We start from the raw sequence: 25438 nt of genomic DNA, 5'->3' as shown, positions 1-25438 counted from the left end.
TATCACATATAGCGTAGATTCCAGAGAAGCCCTGGATAGTTTTTTTTCATTAAATGTTACTTTGAAATTTAAATCCAGTTGGCTTGGGTACAAACACTGTCATATATATGACAGAGAGCTGCTAAAGGCCCAAACAAAGGATGATGATGAACAGCAGAGCGCCATGGCCCTGCATGGGAGACTGCAGGCCTCAGACTTCCATTTGAAAAAAAAAATCAGAGTCTGCCCATGAATGATTCATAGATAAAAAGGCTAAATTATGTGGGTTGAAGATTGGATCAGGTATTTTGACTAGCTCAGTTGACAACAGGGGTACTTGATATCAACTCAGTAGTATCATGTATCTACAGAATTAATTATTTAAAGATGGTAAAATGGATATAACAAGCAGCAATGAGACATAAATAACAAACTTCGCAGAGATTAATAGACTTTGTTGTCTTTGCAAAAGCATTGCTATTCCATTTCTGAAAAGTAATTTGTTGCTTTCTTCTCTTCCTAGTTGCCAATATTGGCATCTTCTGTTGTTAGCCTCTATTTTCTTGAACTTACTGATGTCTTCAAGCCAGTTCACTCTGGATTTAATTGCTACGACAAGAGTCTGAGTATGCCATACATTGAACCTACACAAGAGGCTGTTCCCTTCTTGATGTTGCTTAGTTTGGTTTTTGCTGGACCTTCAATTACGGTAAGTTTGAAGTGCCACTGTCACTTACTAAGGATTTTGAATGGAGCTTCAGCTGGCATAAAGAAAGGTAGCTCCTTTGGCTTCAGTGAAGCTACAGAGCGTCATCCAGGCTAATTACCTTTCCTTAGAATTTTAAACTCACCTTTTATTCTTTTGTAGCAGAAAAAGATACCCTCCTTAAAACATTCCCTGTAACACCTGTTCCACTCACAGTGCCCTGATTGTGGGCATTAAAGTGGAGAAACAGCCCTGTGGGCATCTACACTTGTGTGCAAAATAGTTTTAATCACTGTTATGCTGTACAAACATTTGATTGAGTTGAGCTATTTACAGACAGGACATCTCCATACTCTGAGATACACCATAAATTCAAGATCTTGCTGGAAATGGGAGCCTTCCATTTACAGCCCTGAACATGCCACTTTCTTTAGAGCTAGTTTTTTTCAGTGAGAAGTTATATTGGTCTTGTCAGTAGTACTGTTATGCTTTCCAAAACAGCACAGGGACTCTTCTAAATTGTGAGTTAATCAGCCATTAAGAGCAGGCAAAAAGGAAACTGATTTAATGACTCCTCCAAAGGGAGAACATGATTTCAGCAGAAAAGAAACTTCCTGTCAGAATATGAGCAGTTTGGACACTATAGTAAGTGAAATAAAATGTCTGATACAGATAAGTATAGTCCCTGCTAGAATTGCTGTGTCAATTTAAAATGAAATCTAAAGACCTTACCTTTGTATATCCCAGAGGGGATTCACTGCACCTGACTTTAGGCACCTCAGCTAGGAGCATTATTCTCACACCACTCCTCTTCAGCCAACGGAAAGAGAAAGTCACCTCCAGCAGGTGATTCCAGGCACCTAAAATCTGAATCAATCTTTGGAAAGGGTCTCTGCTCTCCCATGACCACAGTGACTGTGCTCCTTACTTAGGCACCTCCACAAGGCCAGGTACAAATGCATCCCTGCTGCTAACTCCACCAAATTCCCTTGAATTCAACCAGTTTTTTCCTTTGTGACAGTGGCCAGTTTGCAATTACAAAATCTCTAAAATGTGATACCCATATGAAAATCATCGATCACTGTCCTCCCTACAGTCACCAACATGTTTTGTTCTTTTTCTTAAACTGAACTCTTCTTACTGTGTTTGATTTTGGTTCCTTTGGAAAACATTTTGAATGGTTTTGCATAACTGTCAGACTAAAAATTGTACTTGGTTAGGAAGTAGAACCTAAGAGTTACAGTGCTCCAGATATAGGCGCTTGCAGCCAACACCAAATACTGAGAGAAAGTCACTGCTGACTGTATCAGACGGTCCTACTGCCTCCCCTACTGTGGTAGTCTGTTTCCTTGGAAATACCAGCCTCGGAATTTTCCTCTTGTCATAGGCCTTGCTCTTTCCCTATTTTCTTCTCTGTCACACAAGCTAATCTACCATTCTGGTGTTTCTCCCTATGCCAGACATTCCCTAGAGTTTGGCAAAAAGCTATTTAAGTTTCTCAGTTTTTTAAATTTAAAATACTGATGATTTCTAGTGGAAAAGTTTCATCTGTAAAATGACCAAATGGAGACAGATAATAGTGACTGTAGTTCTCATCTAATAAAATTCCTTAAATATCCCTTATCATTGACTTGGTAGTAATGGTAATAATTGGTAGTAATTGGTAGTAATGAGACTACCTTCACTACTTCAATTTTTCTGGGAAAGAAGTGGATCCAGTTATTATTATTAAAAAAGGGTTAGACTAGGCTTGTCCATTGTATTTCCCTTCTTCCAAGCCTAGGGCTCTTAATGTGTACAAACTTAATGTAATTACAGCAGATTCTTCATAATTCAGATGTTTTAGCATCTCAATGCACTGTAAGCTTTTTGCATCGTCTATGTTACTTTTCTGCTGCATCTGTAGATAGACACAGTGAATCTCCTCTTGCAGGTAAGAACTGCCCCATTCATTTCAACATAGCCTGGATTCAGCCCTCTAGAGATTTCCAAGTTGTTGCACCATTTAGCAGGAAGAACACTCAACCCTGAAATTGCAAACTTATGACTGGTTCCAGAATTTCCAGCAAGTAATATTTTGTTTTCATTTATAGTTTCCTCCTTATTTCTATTCTAAGCTCTTCTCTAGGGCTTCAGTCATCATCTCTTTTGCTTGGTGTGTTCAGAGGGCCATAAGGACAGAACTTCTGCTATTGCTGTGGATCTGGTTAAAACCCAGGCCAAATTAAACAATTAGGAAGATCAGGTGGCCAGGTAATTAGAAGCTGCTAAGGATTGCTAGGCGTGAGGCCAAGGCTGAGAGCTAAAACCACCTTAGAAGCACTAAGATATTGCCTTGGAGGACAGATTTTCTAATTATTGCTCTTTTAGTTTAGAAGCATCAAATTTCAGCTGTAGATCAAGAACACCATTCCACTGAGCACTTTATACACATAAAATAAAAAAAAGTTGTCCTTCCAAAACCTTATGCCACTTACATTCAATTTCAGTGCCACCTTCCCGCCTGCTCCCACTCCAGCTAAACTGTATTAGTGAATGTTTACATATTGATACAGATCTTTTAAAAGCAAGTACTTGTCAGTGGATGGCATTTGTTGCGTTATAATTATATTTCAGCCCTTTAAATTCAATCACTGTCTTCTGAATAACCGCTTCATTTAACTTAACAACTCCTTTGTCATTGCAGATAATGGTAGGAGAAGGAATTCTCTACTGTTGCCTGTCCAAAAGAAGAAATGGGATTGGAACAGAGGCCAATATTAATGCAGGAGGATGCAACTTCAATTCTTTTCTTAGAAGAGCTGTCAGATTTGTTGGTGGGTTTCAAATGTTAGTTACAAAGAAGAGCCTTCCATGCACATTCAATTTTCATCATGCAAGTTTCCTTCTCTGAAATAGCCTTTTAGAACATTTTAGGGCTGTCACTGGCACAGATCTTCTTCTGCCAGAAAAATGTGAGAAGAAACTGTCAAATGGAATGACAGAGCAACCCCATATCCAATAATGCAGCATCTACACTCTCCATTTTCCCTTTCCTCTCCTATACTACTGTCAGTGTTGCTAAAAGAATCATTTGTTTTTCCTCCCTCCCCCTCCACCTTGAGCTGGCTTTCTTTTAATTGTTTCAGTGTGTAGTTTCTCCCGCATCTCTTCAATGCATTATAAGGTCTCAACGCAGCTAACAGAGTATTCAGGAATAGCATGACAGTAACAACTTGTCAGAAACTGTCAGTAGATTTGACATTCTTTTTCTGGGATGTGTTTATCTACCTCTTGAAAAATGGCTAGAGTCCATCAAGCTAATGATAGGGAGGAATATGGCGAATTGTTCTATTTTATTTTGCTTTAATTGATATTTACTAAAACTGAATTTGAAAGGGCAACTGGATTTTGCTCCCCTCTTACAGTTAAGTTCCTCTGTCACTGAGTGGCCTAAGGAAAGGTTTTCTGTGTTGCAGAAATCTTTCATTAGAGAGAGCAGCTTGAGCAAAAACAACTTACAGGACAGGCATACTGAAAGCCAAGGAGGACTATACGCTAGGTTTCTATAGGCTGGCAAGCAGGGAAGTGCTGGAGTGTGTGACAGAAGAGGTTATGAGCTACACGACTAGGAAAGTAAAGAGTGGCAAGGACTTGGTATGCGAGAAATACATCACAGAAGTGAAGGTAGCCAAGGTTATTGCCAGCTGATGAGTGTCTGGTGGTAAAAAAGAGCGCGGCTCCTCAGAGCAGTGAACTACTGGGTAGCTGTCTGTATTGTTAAAAACACCTATTTTAGTGGGCAAATCCAAGGATTGAATGAGCACATATGCTCATATAAATGCCTGTCCTTGAGTCAGCTCAGCAAATTGCTTTCCAAATGTGCAGCTCCAGTGTAGTGTACTTTTATGTACAAAGATGTTGGAGAATGACAAACCATCAAAAGTAAATATTAATTATCAACTGGAAGAAAACAAATTCTATTTTCTAAACATAAATAAATCTTTTTTTTTATGTTAAAGAATTCAGCTCTGCAATAAGATTTCATAAAAAATGATTCTTCAGTTAAATCCTCTCTAAAATCCAATGATATAAGCCACCAAATTGAAAGTATTTGTCACAGTGAATTCATCCAATTTACACTTACAAAGATTATAATAAAGTTAACAAGTTCCACCGATTTCTTTCCTAGGTGTTCATGTGTTTGGTCTTTGTTCTACTGCTCTTATTACTGATATTATACAGCTATCAACAGGATATCAGGCACCATATTTCCTGACTGTTTGCAAGCCTAACTACACATCCTTAAATGTATCCTGCTCAGAGAATTCCTATGTTGTGGAAGATATTTGTTCTGGAGCTGATGCCAATGTTATCAATGCTGGAAGGTTGGTTTTATCCTTTATTGTGTACATTTTAAAGTATTCTTTGTTATTATTTTCTTTCCTAGTTTCAAGACTTAATTTCTAGTTAAAGTCTGAATGAGTTTTGCCAGTTTTTTATAATGAAGCTGAGAATATGTCTTTTTAGTGATGTTCAGTTTTCTGTATAAAGATTTTAAGCCAACAGTGGGCTTTGGAAGCCTTTCTGTCAGATTGGGAAGCCCAGTCATGAGTAGCTAGTTATTTTCTCTCGTTCAGAGGAGACATAATTTTCTATACAATTATTAATATAATTAATAATTGTATAATAATTAATGTTTCTAATGCTTTTCCCAGTAGGGTCTGCATAAGTTTCCGATATCAGGTAAGGGAAGAAGTTACACAAGTACTTAATATCTGAGACCTCTATATACTGTGCATTACTGTCCTGGCGTTTTGGGCTTAGTTTTTCAGGTTTGGTTTGGGGTTTTGTTTGGCTTTATTTGTTCTCCATTTCTGTGCTTCATTAGATTTTTGATACTGACAGCTATTGAGAAAATTCATTCATCAGAGAAAAGACCGTAGCAGTGCAAAATGTGTATGTTCCCAAATACATGCCTCTGGTTTCACAGGATTCCTAGCTTGTGGTTCATCCTCCTTGGTCATTTAGTCTTTAGCCTCCCTACTTAGAGAGCCACAGTAGAAATTAATATTATTTGTAGTAGCAGGTTTTGGAAATTGCATATCATTCAAGTTGAAATATAACCTGGACTACATACCTCATTTTAAACAACTCAGATGTGATAAAATGGTGATAATTCTCAATTACTGATGACAGGTCATAGATTTAAACGAGGAATCTAGAGATTTAAGTCAGTAAGTTGTACATATACATTTATATATATACATATACACCTGCTACTCCCTAATTCAAGGACCTTATTACTATGTGTCCTAAATATATGTACTACCCCACTGAGAAATCATAAAGCTCTTCTCTCCACTGAATACGGTATCAGTCTTCCTTATCTTTTTCACACAAGGTTAACCTCTCTTGTCTATTAGTCATTTATACTGCATCCCTTTGAATGTTTTGCAGTCCTTCAAATTTTTTTCTATGTAGTGCTTTTTTAATTTCCAGCTCACCAAAAAAATATAGCAAAATTATAGAACGTTTGAAATGTTTACAATTTCTGTCTCTGACTAAGCTACATAATTTCTCTGTGTACCAGATTAGCAGGTATGAAGCTGTGTCACTTCTGTCATGTCTTCACTAAAGCTCTGCACTCCTTTCTTATTCTCTGTGCAGCCCCAGATGCTAGCTTCCATTTTAACTTTATACCTCATAATATTAGATTTTTGTCAGATGGATATTGTTAAGCTGTTCTGTCTCTAACATTAAGGCACCTCTCCCCCGTTTTATTTGCTCTTCCATTGATTTCAGTGGTTGGCATGCTTGTGAATCACAAAATCATTCACTTTGTAAGTATCTTCCAGCAAATCTTGTAATCCATTTCCTTTCATTGGGACAAACCAATTTCACAGATGTCTAGAGATCCATAATTTGATGTCTTTAGTCTTAGATGTGTCCAGTAGGCTAAGACTTGTAATTAGCATTGACTAATTTGTTATATTTTTTCAACTTATAAATGCAGGCAAGATTCAGAGCTGGCATGAAGGATTATAGCTTCATTTGGCCCAAACAATTTGGTGAAAGTTATCACCAGAATTACTGTCAGCCTTCATTTCACTGTCTCTTTTCACATAACCGTTTGCTGTTACTCGGATACTGCCATTGAAGTCTGATGTTTAGAAGCAGTCTCTTCTATCTACATGGAGCCCCAGTGAAATCAGGGTGGCTTTACATGTGAGCAGTCATCTATCTGTGCAGAAAATTTTCCATTATTACATCCCAGTTCATTTCATTATAATCTCTAATATGGCATCTCTTGCTATGTCACTCCTAAGTTTAAATATCATCACTTCCCAAAAAACAGTTAAATTAGTTATAACAGATGAAGGCTAAGCAGTCAGTTTTTGTATGTTCATATTTCCCTACAAAGATGACCTTATATTGATATCTCTAATTCATTCCTGTCACAGAGGATACATTTGGTGATCTATAATATTCTGGCACCGCCCTCAGTTTCTCCTTAACAGAAAATTAAGTGTTGCATAGTGACACACCTTATATACCACAGAAGTGCTGTCAAATTAAGGTTAAGTTCTGAATGGTACTAAAATTCATAGAATCAAATCTACACATTAGCTCCACAGAGATTGTAAGTAGATTTATGCTTACACTAAAACCTGCAAAGGGGAGAGGAGCTGATTAGCCATTAGAAACATTTACAATTATTTCATGTCTTTAGCTTCCTGTCCTCAACCCTGAGCTTGTTCCCCATGGATTCCATTGTGAAAGGTTTGTTCAGATATAAAAAACTGAAGGATTTAGATCTCTGTCTTTATTAATGAAAAGGAATCATGCTGATTTCAACTTGGACAGAGTCAAGGACCTGCTGGAGCCATGGGCTCAAATTCAGGTCAGCAGCATGCATTCACACTGAACTACATACACACATTTAATTGCCAGTGAATTATTTAGAACAGACAAAGTAAAATGCATAGGGAAGAAATTTAGAGTGCAGATGCTGCTGCTTTGTGGAAAAACGATGTCTTTGTCTAAGGGCAAAGGACTGTACTTCAGTCYCTGCTATTTTAAACTAGTTAACTTAGGTGCTGCTAGCAGAATGGCTGTAGGAACATGAAGCCCAGTTAGGGCAGCAAAAACCATCTGAGAAGCTAAATGACTGTTCAACCAGTCCAGACCATTCAACTCCCCAGCTCTTCAGTGGGAGCAGAAAGCCCTCAACAATTTCATGAATATACCTTGATTTTGCCTTGTCTCACACAGTTTTGACATACTTTCATTTGCCCTCTTTATCTGCACCTCAGGAAGAGGCTTCATAACTCTTAAAATGCCCTCTCCAAGTTCTTGCACTTCATTCACAACTACCAGGTTAGAAAGTTAGAAAGTTTGTAAAAAATAAACATGAAGACATAGCGAATAAGGATGCATCTCTCTCAGTGCCCTGTCATGCCCCCATAATTACAGCAAAAGCAGGGCACAAAGTGTAAGTCACACATTACGCAGTATCTCCATGTTGCCAGTGGGAGACATTTCAAGGGGCAAAGGGGTGCTGCAGATCTTAAGCCTTCAGATTATAAGAGGTCTGTAGACCCACTTATGCCACTGGAAAAAAGATCCTTATTTTCCCTATCATCAGTCTTTGCTGTGATACCCTCTTTTTTCATATTATTTCAGTTGCTGAAGTTAGGGCCTGATTATCAAAGCGTATATATAGCTGATGAGTCTTTCCATTGAAAAGAGCTCCAGTGAAGTCAGTGAGAATAATCATAAGATCCAGGTTCCTGCATTAAAGAAGTTGTATAACTAGGTACTTACTGAAAAATGATTACAGAAATTTATTTATAGAAATTTCTCTCTTAAAATCAAACATCCAGTCTTTAGTTCATTTACACTCTTTTCTTATTTCACAAAAAGACTTTCATGTTGAATATTTAATCCAAAAAAGGCATTTTATTAACTTTGGTCCTTTCTCCAGACTCTAGAAAAGAAATTTAGAAATGAAGTGTTAAGTATCATATATTGCTTAGGATGTGTAAGCTGAAAATGACTGTACCACCCAGTGTTTTTTTCAAGTGAACATTAGTACAGTGGTTTTGAACTGAGAAGCATAATTTGAGTGTCCTTCCTTGGCAGAAAGTCATTCCCTTCTCAACATGCCACCCTGGCAGCCTTTGCAGCTGTGTACATTTCGGTGAGTAACCAACTTTGTTCATTTTCATTTATACAAGAGAAAAGTCAGAATGTCATTTGCTGTAAAGTGGTGTGTTAACTAATGTAGTAAGGATATAGGTTCTTATCCTGTCAGTTTGACAGCAAAATCGAAATTACTAACAGCTAAAATAAAAGCAGGTCTACTAAGAATACAGTAAGGATATAACTGGTTCACACTCTTTGTTATGAAGCTACATTATCTGTTGTAGTAGAGTGTAATATTAAAGTATATTTAATGCTTCATGTTATTCACATATAAGATATAATGCTTACCTGTTTTATAGGGTGATATTTTAGTTTACCATTCAAATGAACCTTTATATGTTCTGCCTTTTTCTTTATTGCTGTCTTCACTTGACTCACTGTTTTAAACTTTAAGAAACAAACATTTATGTGATCTAGTTTCATTTGACTTCCATAGAATTGCAGCATGGATGAAATGGCACAACCACTTCCAAAGGCCTCCAAGGTGCTACTGCAGAGCAAGTGAATAGAAAACAGCAGTAACTAGCAGGGAATAGTAGTACATGCTGCAGGGATCACAGTTTATTTCCCACCTCTGACCAATGACATTTCTGTAGTTCAGCGTCCCATGTTTGTATGAGTGACTCCTTATTTGAAGGGAAAAAAAGGGGGAATTTCATCATAAAACTCAACAAAGAACAACAACAACCAGTTAATAATAAGATTTAGGTAATGGAATTGTGTGTGTACTGGGAGTTTGCCAGAGTATATTTATTCTGCCCAGGGAAAGGCCAAAAGGTGGAATAATACTGATGAACCATCTCCACTTAGTTCTTGTGACCTCCCTGGATCATGGCCCGCAGCTGAGAAATAGTTCTCTAAAGCATCTGGTGGTGGGTTTTGTTAGAATAGGGTACTGCTTTCATCTGGCATGACATCTGCCTTCTGTGTTTCAGAAGTGGTGACTCCTTAGTCACATTTACAGAACATTTAAGCTCTGACTGAACAGTATTTAGGCATAAAATCCTTATCCTAATTGACCTCAATAAGCAACAATGCCTAAGCTTTCAGAAATCTGTCCCTTGTGATTTCAGATTTTTCTGCAGTAAATAACCAGATTTAACAAGGCTGTAAAACAAAATTAGTAAAAATGACTGTGTAATATTACCATATAATAGTGATCTATGTGTCAAAGAAATATTTAATGCAAGAAAAGTCATATCCTCTTATGTAAACTTGAGTTTCTTCAACCACTTTTTCTTTTTCTGTTTTTTTAAGATGTACTTCAATTCTACATTAACAGACTCCTCAAAACTTCTGAAACCACTCTTGGTCTTTGCTTTTATCATCTGTGGAATTATATGTGGTCTGACTCGTATCACCCAGTATAAGAACCATCCAGTTGATGTTTACTGTGGCTTTCTCATAGGAGGAGGAATTGCTCTCTATTTGGTAAATATAATATGGATGTAGTAAGTTTTAGAAAATAAAATTTCTAAGTATATAATAAGAATACCAGTATGTATTATGAAAATCTTTCATCATGATCACATATAATAATTAAAGATACAGTAAAAATGTGTTGAAGATGACTATGTTAGGGGTAGTCACTTCTAAAAATAAACAGGAAAAAGCAAATATGTATTTCAATTTGAAGTGCCATAACAATGCACATAGTGATGTATAATGGTCCAGCATTGTCCACAGAAACAGCTCTAACATGATATGCCTCATTAAATACTTAGAGATACTCGGCTTTTCTACTCCACACTTTTCTACTCTACAAGAAAATTATAGGATTAATCAGTATTTGCTGCCAGCCTGAATTTATATTGCTAACGTTAGCTTTATGATCTCAAAAAATGGTCAAAGTTAATATACTGCAACTTAACTGAATAAACTGCTGAACTTTCAGGAAATCAAAGGCAATATCATGCCTCTGTGGTTCTTTGGAGCTCTTGGGGAAGGGATACATGGGAAATGATGCAGGGGAAATAGGCTGCCCGGAACAGGTTACTTCAGTGCTTTTCCTCTGTACTGGGTTGGAACAGATGCAGCACCGCAGAAGGGCCAGTAGGATAAGTCTCTTTGTATCCGTCAGTAGGAAGCTCATCAAGCATTTGCCTTTGCTTGCTGCTCTCAATATGTCTCCAACCTGACTGTTGCTGCCCTAGCTGTTCAGCAGAATGTCAACCCCTGTGCCTGAGAGCAATCAGGAACTTCTACTGACAACATTTTTGGCTCCAGTGTGGACAGCTGAACAGAAGGGTCTTAACAGCCAGTGCATGCAGTTTTGACCTCCAAGAAGTCAATGATGAATTTTTGTGTAATACTAAAATAAAATCATATCCTGTCACATTATTTTTGCGATATGATAATCTAATCTATGTGCAGATGGTCTACTAGGGTGACTGTGGGGTAGAAGTGACAGCAGCCAGGGTAGATAATAGAAACCCCATGAGTTTCTATGACTACACTGCGAGCAGAAAGGCACTCTGTTGGGAATATTATTTCAAATGATTAAGCTGTTAAAAACTCTCATAAACGGAGTTATTGTTCCCATGTTTGAATTGCACAAACAAGTATGTTCTTTGTTAGGTCTTCTCCATATACTGTTGCATGATGACAAGCATCAAAAAGGTACATTGTCCTGGATACCCAATAGCCAGTAAATCTGTCCTGAAAACTACACATCGATAAGAGGAAGGGGAGGGGAAATACTGTGAAACTATAAATAACGCTGAAAAGGGTGTAAGGAATGAGTAAACTGAGTGATTGAGTCAAGTATTTCAGCCTGTCATAAAATATGCTGTCAGGTTTTTTTAAATGATACCATCTTACAGTGAGTCTGCTGAATAAGAAAATGTAGTATAACTTAATCTTGTTACAGTTCTGTACAGCTTGAAAAGCAATTGATTTAAAGTTGATAAATTGTTTTATCATGTAGATATTGTATTACATGGTTATTATGCAGTAGAAAGGGCAGAATCACGGAGCAGAGAACAACTCAAGCTGGAACAAGATTCAATAAATCTGAGCAGACAATAGTGCAGCTGTAAAATATCTTTAACTTGCTCAGAATACTGCAAACATTAATTTTGTTATTTTTGTAACAAAACATTCTTATTTCAGCAGTATCTGTTGCTATATAAAGCAAAGAACATAGAAGGAGGCTAAATATTTTCCTTGTCTATTTATTGCCACGAACTATGTGCCCTACTTATTATACTGAGACCACTTCATATATACCTAGATGTATCAGAATGAGAAGAGAATTTGGAATAAGGATAAGGATTCACTGGTGAGGAAAGGAAAGTGAATATATCCTGTCAGTTAAACTGGACTAATGCTATTACTCTATATTTATTTAAAGGCAGAAGAGTGTAATTAAAGTATCTTAAAATGCTTCTTTTTCCGTAATTGGTTGTTGATACTGCTGTTCAAATATCAGGGCCTGTATGCTGTGGGGAACTTCTTACCAAGTGAGGAGAATGTGTTTCACCCGAATTTTCACAGAGAACCACTAAGGTCTTTTACAGACCTTAGTCAAGATGCCAACAGAATCTTGCCTGGTAAAAATGGAAGCAGCAGCGATGGCATTGCCACTCACCGTTCTGAAAGTATCCTGAATAGAAACCACAGAGATGCAGGGTCTCTGACTAACATCAAGAGAGCAAATGCTGATGTAGAAATCATAACGCCACGAAGCCCAATGGGAAAGGAAAATATGGTTACTTTCAGCAACACTTTGCCAAGAGTCAACACACCATCCTTGGAAGATCCAGCAAGACGAAATGCAACAATTCATGCATCAATGGATTCTGCCCGCTCCAAACAACTGCTTTCCCAGTGGAAGAACAAGAATGAAAGTCGAAAGTTGTCCCTGCAAGTAATAGAGACTGAATCTGGCCAGTCACCACCAAGAGCTATTGAAATGAGGTCAAGCTCAGAGCCCTCCAGAGTGGGTGTAAATGGGGATCACCATGGCCCAAGTAACCAATACCTGAAAATTCAACCTGGTAGTGTACCAGGTTGTAACAACTCAGGTCTCTCTGGTGGGCCAAGGGTCTCTATTCAGTCACGTCCTGGCTCATCCCAGTTAGTGCATATTCCTGAAGAGACTCAGGAAAATGTGAACACATCTCCCAAAAGTAGTTCAGCTAGAGCTAAATGGCTGAAGGCTGCTGAGAAGAGCGTTGCATGTAGAAGCAACAGTCAGCCAAGAATCATGCAAGTAATAGCCATGTCTAAGCAGCAAGGAGTGCTTCAGGGCAGTCCAAAGAGTTCAGAGGGAAGCACAGTCACTTGTACAGGAGCCATTAGATATAAAACCTTGACAGACCACGAGCCAAGTAGCATTGTCAGAGTTGAGGCCCATCCAGAAAATAACAGACCTGTAATTCAGATGCCATCAGAAGGCGAAGGAAGTGGGTCATGGAAATGGAAAGGTCCTGAAAAAGTCACCCTTCGTCAAACATATGAGCTAAATGATCTCAACAGAGACTCTGAGAGCTGTGACTCCTTGAAAGACAGTTATGGGTCAGGTGACAGGAAAAGGAGCAACATAGATAACAGCGAGCATCACCATCATGGAATCACTACAATAAGAGTCACGCCAGTGGAGGGAAGTGAGATTGGCTCAGAGACTCTGTCCATTTCTTCTAGCCGGGACTCAACACTTCGAAGAAAAGGTAACATCATTTTAATCCCTGAACGAGGGAGCAGTCCAGAGAATACCAGAAATATCTTCTATAAAGGCACATCCCCCACACGAGCATACAAAGAATGAGAGGAGACATATCAGTTGATCCACAGCACCACAAAGTAAAACACATCTTGATACAGGTTCTGCTCTCTTTGTTTTGAGGTGATATTTACCTTTGATGTGCCAAGTTACTGACCATCAGCCCAACTTCTGTTGAACACTGATGATGTGTAGTGTACGTGAGCCTGTGCAAATCATGTGGTGGGGGGGAAAGCACAATGCCAGAACCTAACTAATGTGAAACATTTTCATGCAACTTGCTTCTTCAGACTCAAAACATTTATCTGAGAATGATGATGTCAATCAAAACACTGGTCTTGAACACAGACACTTTATTTCCTGAATGTGCCAACTTTTTATTTTATTTATATTTGTGTCCAAAATCAACTGAATTTTTCACAGCAAAGGCTGTATCAGTGTTATAATACTCACCTTTGCAGAGTTTGCACCAAAACTTTAATACAGGATGGTGCTGATGGTAACTTTAAATGTTTTGAAAATTTGCAAACTTACTAGACTCTACAACACATGACATATTGATGTGCAGTTACTTTAAAAGTAATATTGCTAATACTATGATGATGCTGGCTGCATTCATTTAGAGTAGGAAATATTTACAGCTTTGTTATAGTGGATCTGTCACATTCAAAGATTGCAAAGGTTTTGTGTAGTTCTTTAAGATGTCTACTGCAACAAAAAACGTGTGGGTGACATTCCATTAGAATGGAATAACTATCTATTTTGAATAGTTTTGCTGCTACTGCTCAACTTTTGTTTAAGAACAGGTGCTACTAATGAAGAGGCTGCTTCTTAGTGGGCTAACTTGTAGAACTGTTTTAAATATTGTTTTTAAAGGGGTCTTTTAAAGTACTAAAAGTAATTCAGATTTTGCATTTTTAAATCTGTCATTCTGTCCTTCAGCAACCCTTCCATTTTTCTGTTAGTTTTTACCTACATGATGCGTGACACCAGTAACAGTGAGATGCACAAATGTGAAAGGTAAGCCATGCGTAGATAAAAATAAACTGCCACTTTCTGATCAGCTTCTAAGGACACCATAATTAATATTCTAGCTCACACTTAGAAGCAGTTATTCACCTCACTTGCTTAGCATGCCACAAGAACAATCACAAGTTTCACCCCAGTGACCATCATTTGGGGAATTTATGCTTCGCTTTAAAGATGGAATGCCTTGGTATTGCAGAATCCCTAAAGAGTGTTGCACTGTGCCACCACTACTGTTCACCTCCCTGGAGATACCCTCCAACAGACCCTCCTTAAGCATTATATTTTTCCTCCCCACTTAATAATATGGAGTGTTTCTGCACCTGAGAGAATATAGATTATTTTAGTAAAGTGAGCTCATAATATAAGGAAAGAATTTACCCACTTAAAATCTGTGTTGCCAGGAATTGATGAACTAGAGAACTCTAAAAGGAATAAGTATGGCATGTCCTGGGCATGCTAGAAGACAAACTCAATTTAATTTGGCTTGAACTTAAATAACTTAAACCATGAAGGAAGTCACTGGCAATGCTTGTCCAGTGCAGCTCCTCATTCTCTCCTAGGTCACTTCTACCTGAAGGAGAGCTGCTGTCAGATAGTCTTCCAGGATGGGGAGGAAGTGGCCTTGCTGTCCCCTCACTGAATAGACAGTAGCAGCTCAGGTCTGTCCTCGGGCTTTTTTAGTGGGGTGACTTGCTCCAAGTCCTCTTCTGATTCAGAGTATCAGAGAACCAGTTACCTACTACATAGCCAGTACCTGTCTACAGACCTTACTCCACAGACCTCTGAGGAAAAGGTGGAAAAGCCTACCATTCCCCAACCAAGCAGGAGGTAGAATCATCCCATCCTAAGAAGGGAAATAGCACAACACACACACACAAACCAGAAAAAAAAAGAATCCAAAACAAAATCCCAAACCCAACTCCAATCCTAAGCAATCTCAGAAGTAGGAGGATGGTGTTTGCTAACCTGCATAGAGGAAGGGATTTAGAGTCCCTTTCCATAGAAAGCTTTATATACCTTCCCAGTTACACAGATGCTCCAGGCTTTAGCTGGGTGCCATCAACCAATCCTGTCAAGCAACGCTTCCCTCACCTGCCCATCACCCACTGCTGTGGAAGAGGGTTGGACCTTAAAGAAATGACCACCCTTTTCCTGCTAGTAACAGACAAAAACCCCATCAGACATCTGATGTTGGGGAGGGGGGATGTATTTTGCAGGCTACATGTAAGGAAATAACCAGTAGGGTTACAATCTGTTGTACACATTGAACGTTATCTCAAGGCACAGTAGCTGGGAAAATTAATCAAAGATACTAGGGAAAAAAAAGTAATTTTTTAGAAATGTGTTCTCAGACTCTAGTATTTACAAGTCAAGATTTATTTTTGCTTTTTAAATAAATGAATCTTTAGTCCTTGGTATTTAATATCAAATTTTGTACAAGGTTCCTAGGAATTACAAACACTTGGATTGTCATGAACAAAAACCCTTTGGATTGAGCTTAGTTCAGGTACACGATAAAGCAGGTAGGATTAGCTTTAACAGAATGGCTAAGACTGGCCTATCAATGCAGGGAAGTAAGATGCAATCATTTGTTAGTTTGTAAGTGCAGGGGAAGGAACATAAGTAGATGAACCTGGAAATAATGGAAAATTGAAATGGAGAATAATGGCAATAAAGCAAAGATTAGAAAATGTTCCCTCTGGCAATTTAGCTGTTTTGGAAACAGCAGGATTCCTGGTGGGAGTGTTTGTTCTTTATTCCTTGGTTTTAGTCAGATATATATTGGCATATGTGTTGCTTTTATTACTCTAAAACTTGCTGCACTATTTCAAGTGCAGTATGATATTTTTCCTAAGCTTTCCTATTTCTTAACAAAAGATTTTAAAGCACTTGTGTAATCATTGAAATTGTGTTCTTTACATAAATATTGATATATTCTTTTTTTACTCAAAGTGCCAAAGGCTACTGTTTTTAATAATGGCTTATCAAATTATATTACATTAGAGAACAGAAATGTAATAATATATACATTGGAACTCAGACCTCTGCATGTATATTTGATATGGAGCCTTTTGTAAAATTACTCTTTGTTTACATTCCACTGATACCTTAATTTAAAATTAATCAGATAAATTGACAGGTGACATCTTCTTAGTGTTCTAATTTTCTTACTTGCTAACAGGCACGAATTTCTTTGTTAGGCTGTGCTTTACTGAGAAAAGAAAATACTCGAAAATAAACTATGTTTTTAAATGAGAATTCTCTATATAAAGTATTGTGTTTAATAAAATGTTATGCAATGTTTTCAAATGGAAAAGAATTTGTAAATTGCTATATATGTATTTTGTTAAATAAGTACAGATCAATGCTACTGTGTGAGTTATTGTGCTAACATCATGAAAATAAAGATAAAATTCCTCATTGATGTTCAGTCATCTCATCTGTGGTAAAGCAGAGCCCCATTCCCCCCAAAACTGTTTTTTAATGTTAGGTATCCCACAGCATGTAAAAGTGGTCCTCAGTGAGAAACCTCAAAATCTAGCACAGCTGTAAAAAGTCATGCGGATGATGTCCAAACAAGGTGTCTCTGTCTGAACAGCATGGTACAGAAAAGGAAAGTGAGCGAATCAGGAGCTTAAGGCCATGTCAACAAACATCTACTAGCTCGTTCTGCAGGAGCAGTAGTCACCAGCTACCCGCGCTGTTCTGCCCCGATGTCGCTGCGCCACCCTGCCAGTATTGCGCGGAGCTGCTGGCATGGAGAGGCCCCTCCTCGAATTTGTGAAGGAGACAGGGCAGGTGTGAGGACACCGGAGAGGAAAGGCTCTTCCCCAGGGTGGGCAGCTAGGACACAGTCATCAGGTGACACACACCTCATTTCTGGCAACCATCAAAAACATTACACCTAGCAGTCTGCTGTCAGAAACGCTCTCTTATCTAGAAACCACACAAGGTGCGTAACAGAAAACTCTGTCCCCAAGCCTGCGCTGAAATGCTCTGAAACGGGGCAGCCAGCAGGGCCCTAAGCACAGATGGTGCCTGCCCCTGCACAGACACTGCCGGTCCCACAGCGAGGTCCCTAGAGACTAGCAGGTCCCCTGCAAAACACAGCATCAAATCAGACTGATTTTGCAGGAGAAGCTTTCCCTGCGCGTAGCTGAAGTGCTGCCAGCCAGCCGGGTCACCCACCCGTGGCTAGGGGAGCGGAGGGGCGCGAGTGGTGAAGGGACCCGCTGGCTGCAGCCCACCCGGTGCTGCCGCCGAGGGATTCGATGGCACCAGGCATGCGTGTGCAGGCGGCACTCGCAACAAAGGCGCGCTGGGTTTGGCTGGTGTCACACCAAGCTGCGGTGGCAGATCTGGGTCACTTGGCAATCCATGTCCCAGGATTGCCAGTTCATGACAACACGAGAACAGGTGCCTCCGGCAAGAGAGAGTTAGAAAGGGATATGTTGTTTGTGAAGGAGGGGAGTGTAAGCCCCGGCATGATGCTGCTTCCTCTGCAGCGACCTAAGGGACTCTGCTTCTTGCTGAGGCTGGGGAAGGTCGTGGCCACACCGCAGGAGTAGCCAGGTTCAGCAGAGGCCTCTCCTTTGGCCAACAGTAGATGGTGGGGTGGCAGTGGGTTACCTGCCTGTGCAGAAGGACCCTTTGAACAAGGCAATATGAAGTCCAGGGGAGCGTGGCGAGGGCCAGAGTCGAGATTACGCTGCGCTGCCTTCCAGAACAGACAGTGGTAGCCTGGGAAAGCTGCAGGGAGGGATGTCCCAGGTACAGGTCAGAAAGACCCTTTGTGGAGCCATCAGGGAAGGACTGCAAGGCCCTGGCTCTCCCACGCTTTCCAGGTAAGCTCTTCTCGATGCCTACAGGGACACTGCAAGGCCCAGAAAGCATGCACATAGCAACAGCAGGGCCTGGAGCGCTCTCTGGAGGTGCCTTAACAGGACAGGGTAAGCTGCATGCTGTTATCGTGGTTGCATTAGGTGATGTCATGGTACAGCTCTTTTATGGTAATTTTGTGTCAAGAAGTATCAACCTTCTTCCTAGACAAACAAAACTTAACTGAATGCCATCTCAGGGTTGCCAATTTGAGACATGCTGCCATCAGGCCGAGGTGAGACTGTACCACACTGCATGAGTTTGTCACATCTGAGAAAGTTACAGGAGGCGACTAGGAGCAGAGGCTCCTGTGAGGCACTTGCCAAAGCCTTTGTGAAGCTGAGCAAGGTTCTGTGTCCTAAGGGGCCAGTCAATTTTGGTCATGTAAAGTGGGGCAGATTCTCCCTTTCCCTGCACTAGTATCAGCTGAGTCTCTACCTTTATCATTCCAAATCTAGGACATTTTATTCACATTTCACATTTGCAGCAATGACTTCATGAGGAATAAATTAATAGTTCTGTCCATTTTCTCTGGATTTGCAATTTTATTTGTATATGTCCATATACAAATATCCTGTATATGTTCAAGAAGCTGATTTCGTATAAAATGCTTCTTGTCTTTTTCATATGGAAAGACCAGAATTTATCCAATCAAGTACATATCTGTGTTTGCCATATAGAGACACTTTACAGCCTGCAAAGTAAAACAGACCCTTCTGGGGTATGACTCTGGTGAAAAGTGGTGTCTAATATGTATCGGATGAGTTCTCCTCTGGCAATGCCCCTTTCCATGGGCTACAAAGGAGCCTAGACAATTAGTACAAATTTTTTAAAAAGAAACATTTTAAACATCTAAAGCTGGGTAAAAATGAAGCCCCCCCCCACCCTTTGAAGGCTAACTTTGACGTAGAGACTACATTGTAAATCTTGAAAAGAAATTACCTGTATCGAAAAACCATGTCTTATGTTTTTAGACCATCCTGGCTACAGCAACACTATCACTAAATTAAGTGAGCTGACTCCCATCCAAATTGCTGACAGTATCTAATTATGCAAAAGCATTTTCAAAGGTATGAAAGACTAAACTGAATCTTTTAAATCTATTTTGTGCTGGATTTTAAAATAGCTTCAGAGGTCCTAGAGGTGAGAAGCCAGATGACACAAGATTGTACTCTAATGTTTGGTATAAATTTATAAAGACCTTTTACTTGACAGATCAGTGCACAGCTAATTTAGCAGGAACATTTTAAAAGCATTACAACTGGGTTCATAAAATTGTAAATAAAATGTCTTCACAAATCGTATAGCGCAGGATGTATCAGGCATTGAATGAAACTAATAAATGCATCAATACTGCACATACAAAAGGAAAATAAGGGAACTCACCACTCCAACTCCATACACGTGCATGCAGACACACACACACAAAGTTAATGTATTCCTTTCTTCAAGCTAGGCTTTAGAGAGCAAAAGCTAAACAGCTAGTTTAAATCTAGGAACAAACTGTGACAAGGCTGCAACTACTCTCTCTAAAATGTCTTCACTTTGCCTGCAGTAAACTCTTCAGGCACTCCATATATGCCTAATAACACGAGCTGGTTGCATCTCGCGTAGAAGAAATCTGTTCCTCCAGTGGCCGCCATTAGAGACAATAGGAAACATGCATATTTCATGGCTTTACCAGCACACCGCCGCTAAAGGAAAGAGTTAAGCTGAGGAAGTCATCGAGAACTCAGGTAAGTCTGCTCAGACCTAGGTTAATGCCTTTTTAAAAAAAAAAAAAAAAAAAGGAAAAATCTCATTTCCTTCAGAGGCCAACTGCCATTCAGCTGCTTCAAACAGTATTAGTGTTTCCAGTGATGTTCAGAGAGAAACAAAAGTCATGGGGCCTTGTAAACCTGTCAAGTCCCTGCAGMTCCTAAATGATGCATAAAGGAAAGCTCTGTTCTCTCATCGAATCATTTGGAGGAGACTGGAGCACATCTGGGTGCAGCATGTCCAGCAAAACTTGATTTTTTTCCTTTTTTTTTCCATGCTGCAGATTGAGCTTGTTAATTACAATATCTGTTCCCACTCGGTGTTGGGGCTGAAAACCAAATCAACAACCTCTACTATGAGAATAACATCACTCTAAAGAATTGAGGATTAAATATCATTCAAGAGCCTCTAATCTGATTTGTACAATGCTTTGCATCCTCAGAGAAATGAAAAAAACCAGCCTCCGATCCTTCATTTCTTATACAGGCAAAATCCCTGTAGAAGTTCAGCAGAAGGACTAGCATCAGTTGGTGCAGAGATGAATAAAGGGCATAAAGGGTCCTGAGAGCTGGATTTCTTACGTACAGGAAAGTACCACTGATTGAAAAGGAAGATTTTCTTGCATTAGAAATATGTTTTGGAGCTTCATTCTGTGGGACATAGGTACTAAACCTGCATAAGTAAAATATTCCTTAACTTCTACAGGGATTTTAACGCAACAGACTTGAAACATGTAAGTTGGCATTTGCTGGGGGGCCCACCCAAAAGACAAGGCATGGCTTCTCCCCCGCAGAAGAGGCTGGTGCTCCCTGACCTGCACGGGCCAGGGAGGAGAGGACACAGTCAAACACCCCACACAGCGGGGGACATGCCCTTCCCCGGCACCTCCTGCAAGTGCTCTCCTGTTGCGATTCCTCACGGGGGGTGCCTGGGCTGCTGCTGCTGAATGACAGGGAGCACAGGGACGGGCATTTCCAGGGACTCCTCAGCAAGTTAGAACTGCCTTTGCTTTTACTTTTTACATTCTCCTGAGTCCAACTTGCATGGCTTCGAATTAACCCCTGCCACTGTATTTTCTGTTTCTATGAAAATTCTGCTCATTGTATGAATACGAACAATAATTTATAAATCACATCTATGGAAATCCAATTTTTTATCATCCTTCTGAGGCAAGGGATGTCTGAAAGATTCAGATTCAGATCTAGGAATGTTTCTCAGCTTCTTCACGTGCTTCCCCACACTTTCCGCTCCCCTCTGCTCCTGGCCCAGGGCTCTGCACACTGCCTGCCGTCACCCCACTTCTACCTCTGCTGCTGGGAAGTGTCCTTTCAGCCGAGCCTGGATAAACTACACACACAAGCTCCTTAAGAGCAGCACATATAGAAGTGTAGGAGACAGGAAAATGCAGTCAACTGTCGACAAGAGTTTAATTAACCTGACATGTCAAAACACATCCAGTAAAACGCCCCACAAAACTGCGCATCTGATCTGCTGTTATAACCAACCTCATCCCAGGCTTGTAAAATTTACCAGCCCGTTCACCTAAAGTACAACTGCTCTTCGTGGAGTCAATGAACTCTCTGAACAAATAAAAACAAGCCACTGTGTAAATCACTGCAGAAACAGGGCTTTAAAGGTTACTTGTAGTGAGGGGGGAAGATGACAACATTTTGAAGCCCAAATGTTATTTCCATGTTGTCAGTATCCCATTACGCATAATTCTACAGTGAAGTGCAGACATACTTCTGCTTTAGAATTATGGCATCATGTAGCTTTAGATTACCCAGAGGGAGTTCAGCATATATATATAGCTGATGCATTGAATTTTGTACCCACCAAATTCTCACTTCCTTAAAAGGATTTGACCATACAAAACAAATTAGTAGCGTAATAACTTACAGGGAGAGATGTAAAGTCTGTTATCTGTATTATATTTAGGGCACAAAGATGACATTTGCTAGATAGAGAGACATATAAATATGTTATAATCTCCTGAATCTGTATTAATCTTTACTGAGTGCTGCCAGTTCCTGGAAGAATTCTGATGATATCATTTAAATGGAAAAAAAAAAAAGTTTGAAAATTATTCAGTTTTGCTCTCTTCATTGAGACCAAAATAAGGTGGTTCATTTAAATGCACTCCTACATGGATTTCACTGCATAATGGTATCCAGTGGCAGCAGGTTACATAGTAATGCTGCTTTGTGTTAAAAAGCATGAGTTGACCTCATATAAACTGCAGTAATTGTTTCCTGCATTAATGAAAAGATCTTCCATCTTTCCAGAACAGGAAATTCAATTGTATTAAGCTGCTATCAATTCAAAAGTTCAGATACTCGCATTATTTACACATTTCTGGTACCAAAGACATAGAACAACTTCTGCAGGCAGATGCCTCTGGATATGAATATCACAGATCTGTCATGGTAAGAGCAGAAGTGTTAAAAGCACCTTCAATCTATGTGTTTTTAATAAGACATATGCTTTCTAAATATGGAAGTAATTCACATTTTTAGACATTTTAGCTGAGCATCCAGTTGATTCTGGTGCTTCTTCACCTCGCTTAGAAGAGGACAGCCTTTTGGCTCAGCAGTGCTGTTCACTGGGAACACATTATGCCACCAGTGTCTACACTGGTTTTCCGCTGAACACAAAGTCCAAATCTATCTGTCTTCTTGCAATTGGTCCTAACTACCTAAAAGGAGTCTTAAGAAAAAAAAAAAACTATCCCAGTTAGATTGGGGTTATTTTTACTCTTAGAGAGAGGTTGGTATATACTGGAGTAATGACTGCTAATTAAGAAGTTAAGACAAAAAGACAGAAGTATTGTATATTGTTTCTTTTTGAACTGCCATCTACATAACTTTGGGGGGGGGGGAAGGATGTAGTGTCTCTTGGGACAGTGAAGACCCAGGACTCAGATAAAACAAACAAGATTCTTTAACTATGATAGTGGATGTCGAAAACTTCTGTAATTCTCTTACTGTTTATGTGTTAGCTAACATAATCACACAGTGTTTTAAGGATTTAAATTCCACTGAGCTGACTGGACCAGAAAAATCTTGGGGAAATGCATACTGTTGATTCAACTCTTCTGAGTAAATAAACTTATATTCATGTCTAGTTTCTGTTGAAATCTAACAGGGAATCTTCTAGGTGCTGCTGTCACCTATAGCTATGCCCAGGTAAGCAATCCTGACATGAGAAAGTGTCAAAATATAACATACACACACTGACACACATATGATGGGTGGGTGGATTACGTTCATTTTTAAAAGATTAAAAATAAATAAAAAAAAAATTCCCTTGAAATGTCCAGAATTGGTTTTATAACTGCCAGCAAGGAGTGACACCAGTGAATCATCAACTGTCTTTACATTGTTATATATGCAAGTCAAACCAGATGAAAGATGTTTATGAGAGTTCATAGATATAGAACAGTCAGTTTGCTATATCTGGCATGATGAAGTCTGCTCTGAACTATTAGCAGCAGGAGGAGCAAGGAGACAATGCAATCCTGAGAGTCTTTTGCCCTTGACAAGGATAGCTCTTTCTTTGTAATAGCTGAAAAGTTCTTTGGTAGTGAATCACATTGCTATTCTCTTCTTTCACATTGCCTGCTTCTGTTTTCTGGAGACAGAAGTTCAGTAATAAACAGATGATTTTGTCTGAAGCTAAGAAACCACGTGCAGTTTGCTTGGTATGACTATACAGAATATCCGGACTCACACAGGCTCCCTGTGGCCCTGGCTGTCCTTGCTCCAGCGCAAGTAACCCGTGCGAGGCTTCGTGCTTTGCAAGTCGTTAGCAGTAAGAGGCTGGGAAATGACAAACCCAGGGTGGCAGTAGCAAAGGTCAGCGATTAACCAGCATGGATTGGCCGAGAAGAGAAGAGTAGGAGGAGATGACAATGAGGTCTGGAAAACTTTATCATCTCCAGTTTCATTGGTTCTCCTTTAATTCTGTTAGAAATGTGTAAATACAGATATTTCTTAACTTTTATACTGCATGAAACCATCTGGCACTCCTCACCATGACACTGATACCATGTCCTGGGTATCCTCCTTTCTTTTCTCACAAAATCTATGACTCCATAGAATAGGTAGTGTTTACTCATTTCTTTCTTTCACTCTTATCTTTACTTTTCTTCTTCCTTAGAATGTGCATATTCTGGGAAGGACAAATCTCTCCATGTGTTTGTCATTACACAGTGGAAAAGAGAGCGAGTGTAACCTATATAAATGGCCTGGGGAAGTGACCCAAGAGGTTAATCTGTGCCAAGCATTTAGGTGCCAGCAGTCAGGACACCACAGGTACTGCATAATCGGAGATAAACTGCTATCCCACAGCCCACCAAGACAGTATTGGGCCCTATAGTACTACTAGTATTGGGCCCTATAGTACTGCTAGCACTGTTATGCCCTTTTGTCTACAGAAACAAAAGCTGACTGACACACTTCTGACAAGCAGACACTATTTCAAGGTAGCCATTTTAAAAGTTCTCCATTCTTTCTCTCCTTTTCCTTCTAAGAAAGGACAAAAAGATAACTACAGAAGGAAAGTGCAAATAATGTGCAGCACTATCATACGTAGCTTTCAAAGTATGAAAGGATAGTGTCTTCTAAAGCAGATCAAATAATCAGCACTAACAAAACCATCAGTGTAAGCAGGGGCTAATTATTAACCCACCCTAACAAATGCAGGTTGCAGCATTTGGTGTTAAAATTAAAAACTGCGAAATCAGAAATGTTCTAGCTGGAACCTAGTAAACGTCCTAACTCTCTGTCTCATCGGTCTGTCTCTCATGCCCCTCAAATCCAATTGACTGACAGGCGGTTTGTATGAGCATTTGTAGCATGGAAGGTGTAAGAAGGAAAAAAATGCATCTGTGCGAACACCTAAATTTGGCAGAAATCTACCCATCAACTCCCATTAGCACCACTCTCAGACATAGCAGTTGGGATGGGCCAATGACTAACTACCACTATCTCATCATTTTACTTAACCTCTTGAGAAAAAACAATGAGATCTTATCGGCCTATTTAACATCTAGGTCTTGTCAGACTATCTTATCTCAGACTTAGTCAAGATTGTTTGGACAGATGAAGCTACAGAGCCAAGAAATCCTGAGAATGAGACATTTTATAACATGAATTGGTCATTTCTTCAAGGAAGAG

At 39.5% G+C, this 25438-nt stretch overlaps 1 protein-coding gene and 1 long non-coding RNA gene across 3 annotated transcripts in view; one reads left to right on the top strand and one right to left on the bottom strand.

The window, feature by feature from the left end:
- Positions 1–25438, bottom strand: part of LOC112961941 — a 115396-nt gene that overhangs the window by 13867 nt on the left and 76091 nt on the right. The window lies entirely within an intron of this gene.
- PLPPR4 (phospholipid phosphatase related 4) lies at positions 509–17046 on the top strand. The gene is made up of 6 exons (XM_026057680.1): positions 509–688; positions 3372–3501; positions 4857–5052; positions 8810–8867; positions 10130–10303; positions 12303–17046. Exons 1-6 carry the CDS (start codon positions 608–610, stop codon positions 13638–13640), a joined length of 1977 nt encoding a protein of 658 aa, XP_025913465.1. The 5' UTR covers positions 509–607; the 3' UTR covers positions 13641–17046.

Source organism: Apteryx rowi, unplaced genomic scaffold (assembly GCF_003343035.1).
Source record: "Apteryx rowi isolate R43461 unplaced genomic scaffold, aptRow1 scaffold_14, whole genome shotgun sequence".
NCBI lineage: Eukaryota > Metazoa > Chordata > Aves > Apterygiformes > Apterygidae > Apteryx > Apteryx rowi.
Note: the sequence above shows the minus strand (reverse complement) of the source record. Positions and strands in the feature narration are given on the sequence as shown.

Bases quoted from the DNA above. Each gene is read 5' to 3' on its own strand.
- PLPPR4 (XM_026057680.1), top strand. From the start codon at position 608: ATGCCATACATTGAACCTACACAAGAGGCTGTTCCCTTCTTGATGTTG. The intron at 689-3,371 runs GTAAGTTTGAAG...TTGTCATTGCAG, and splicing joins TTGCTGGACCTTCAATTACG to ATAATGGTAGGAGAAGGAAT. The intron at 8,868-10,129 runs GTGAGTAACCAA...TGTTTTTTTAAG, and splicing joins TTGCAGCTGTGTACATTTCG to ATGTACTTCAATTCTACATT.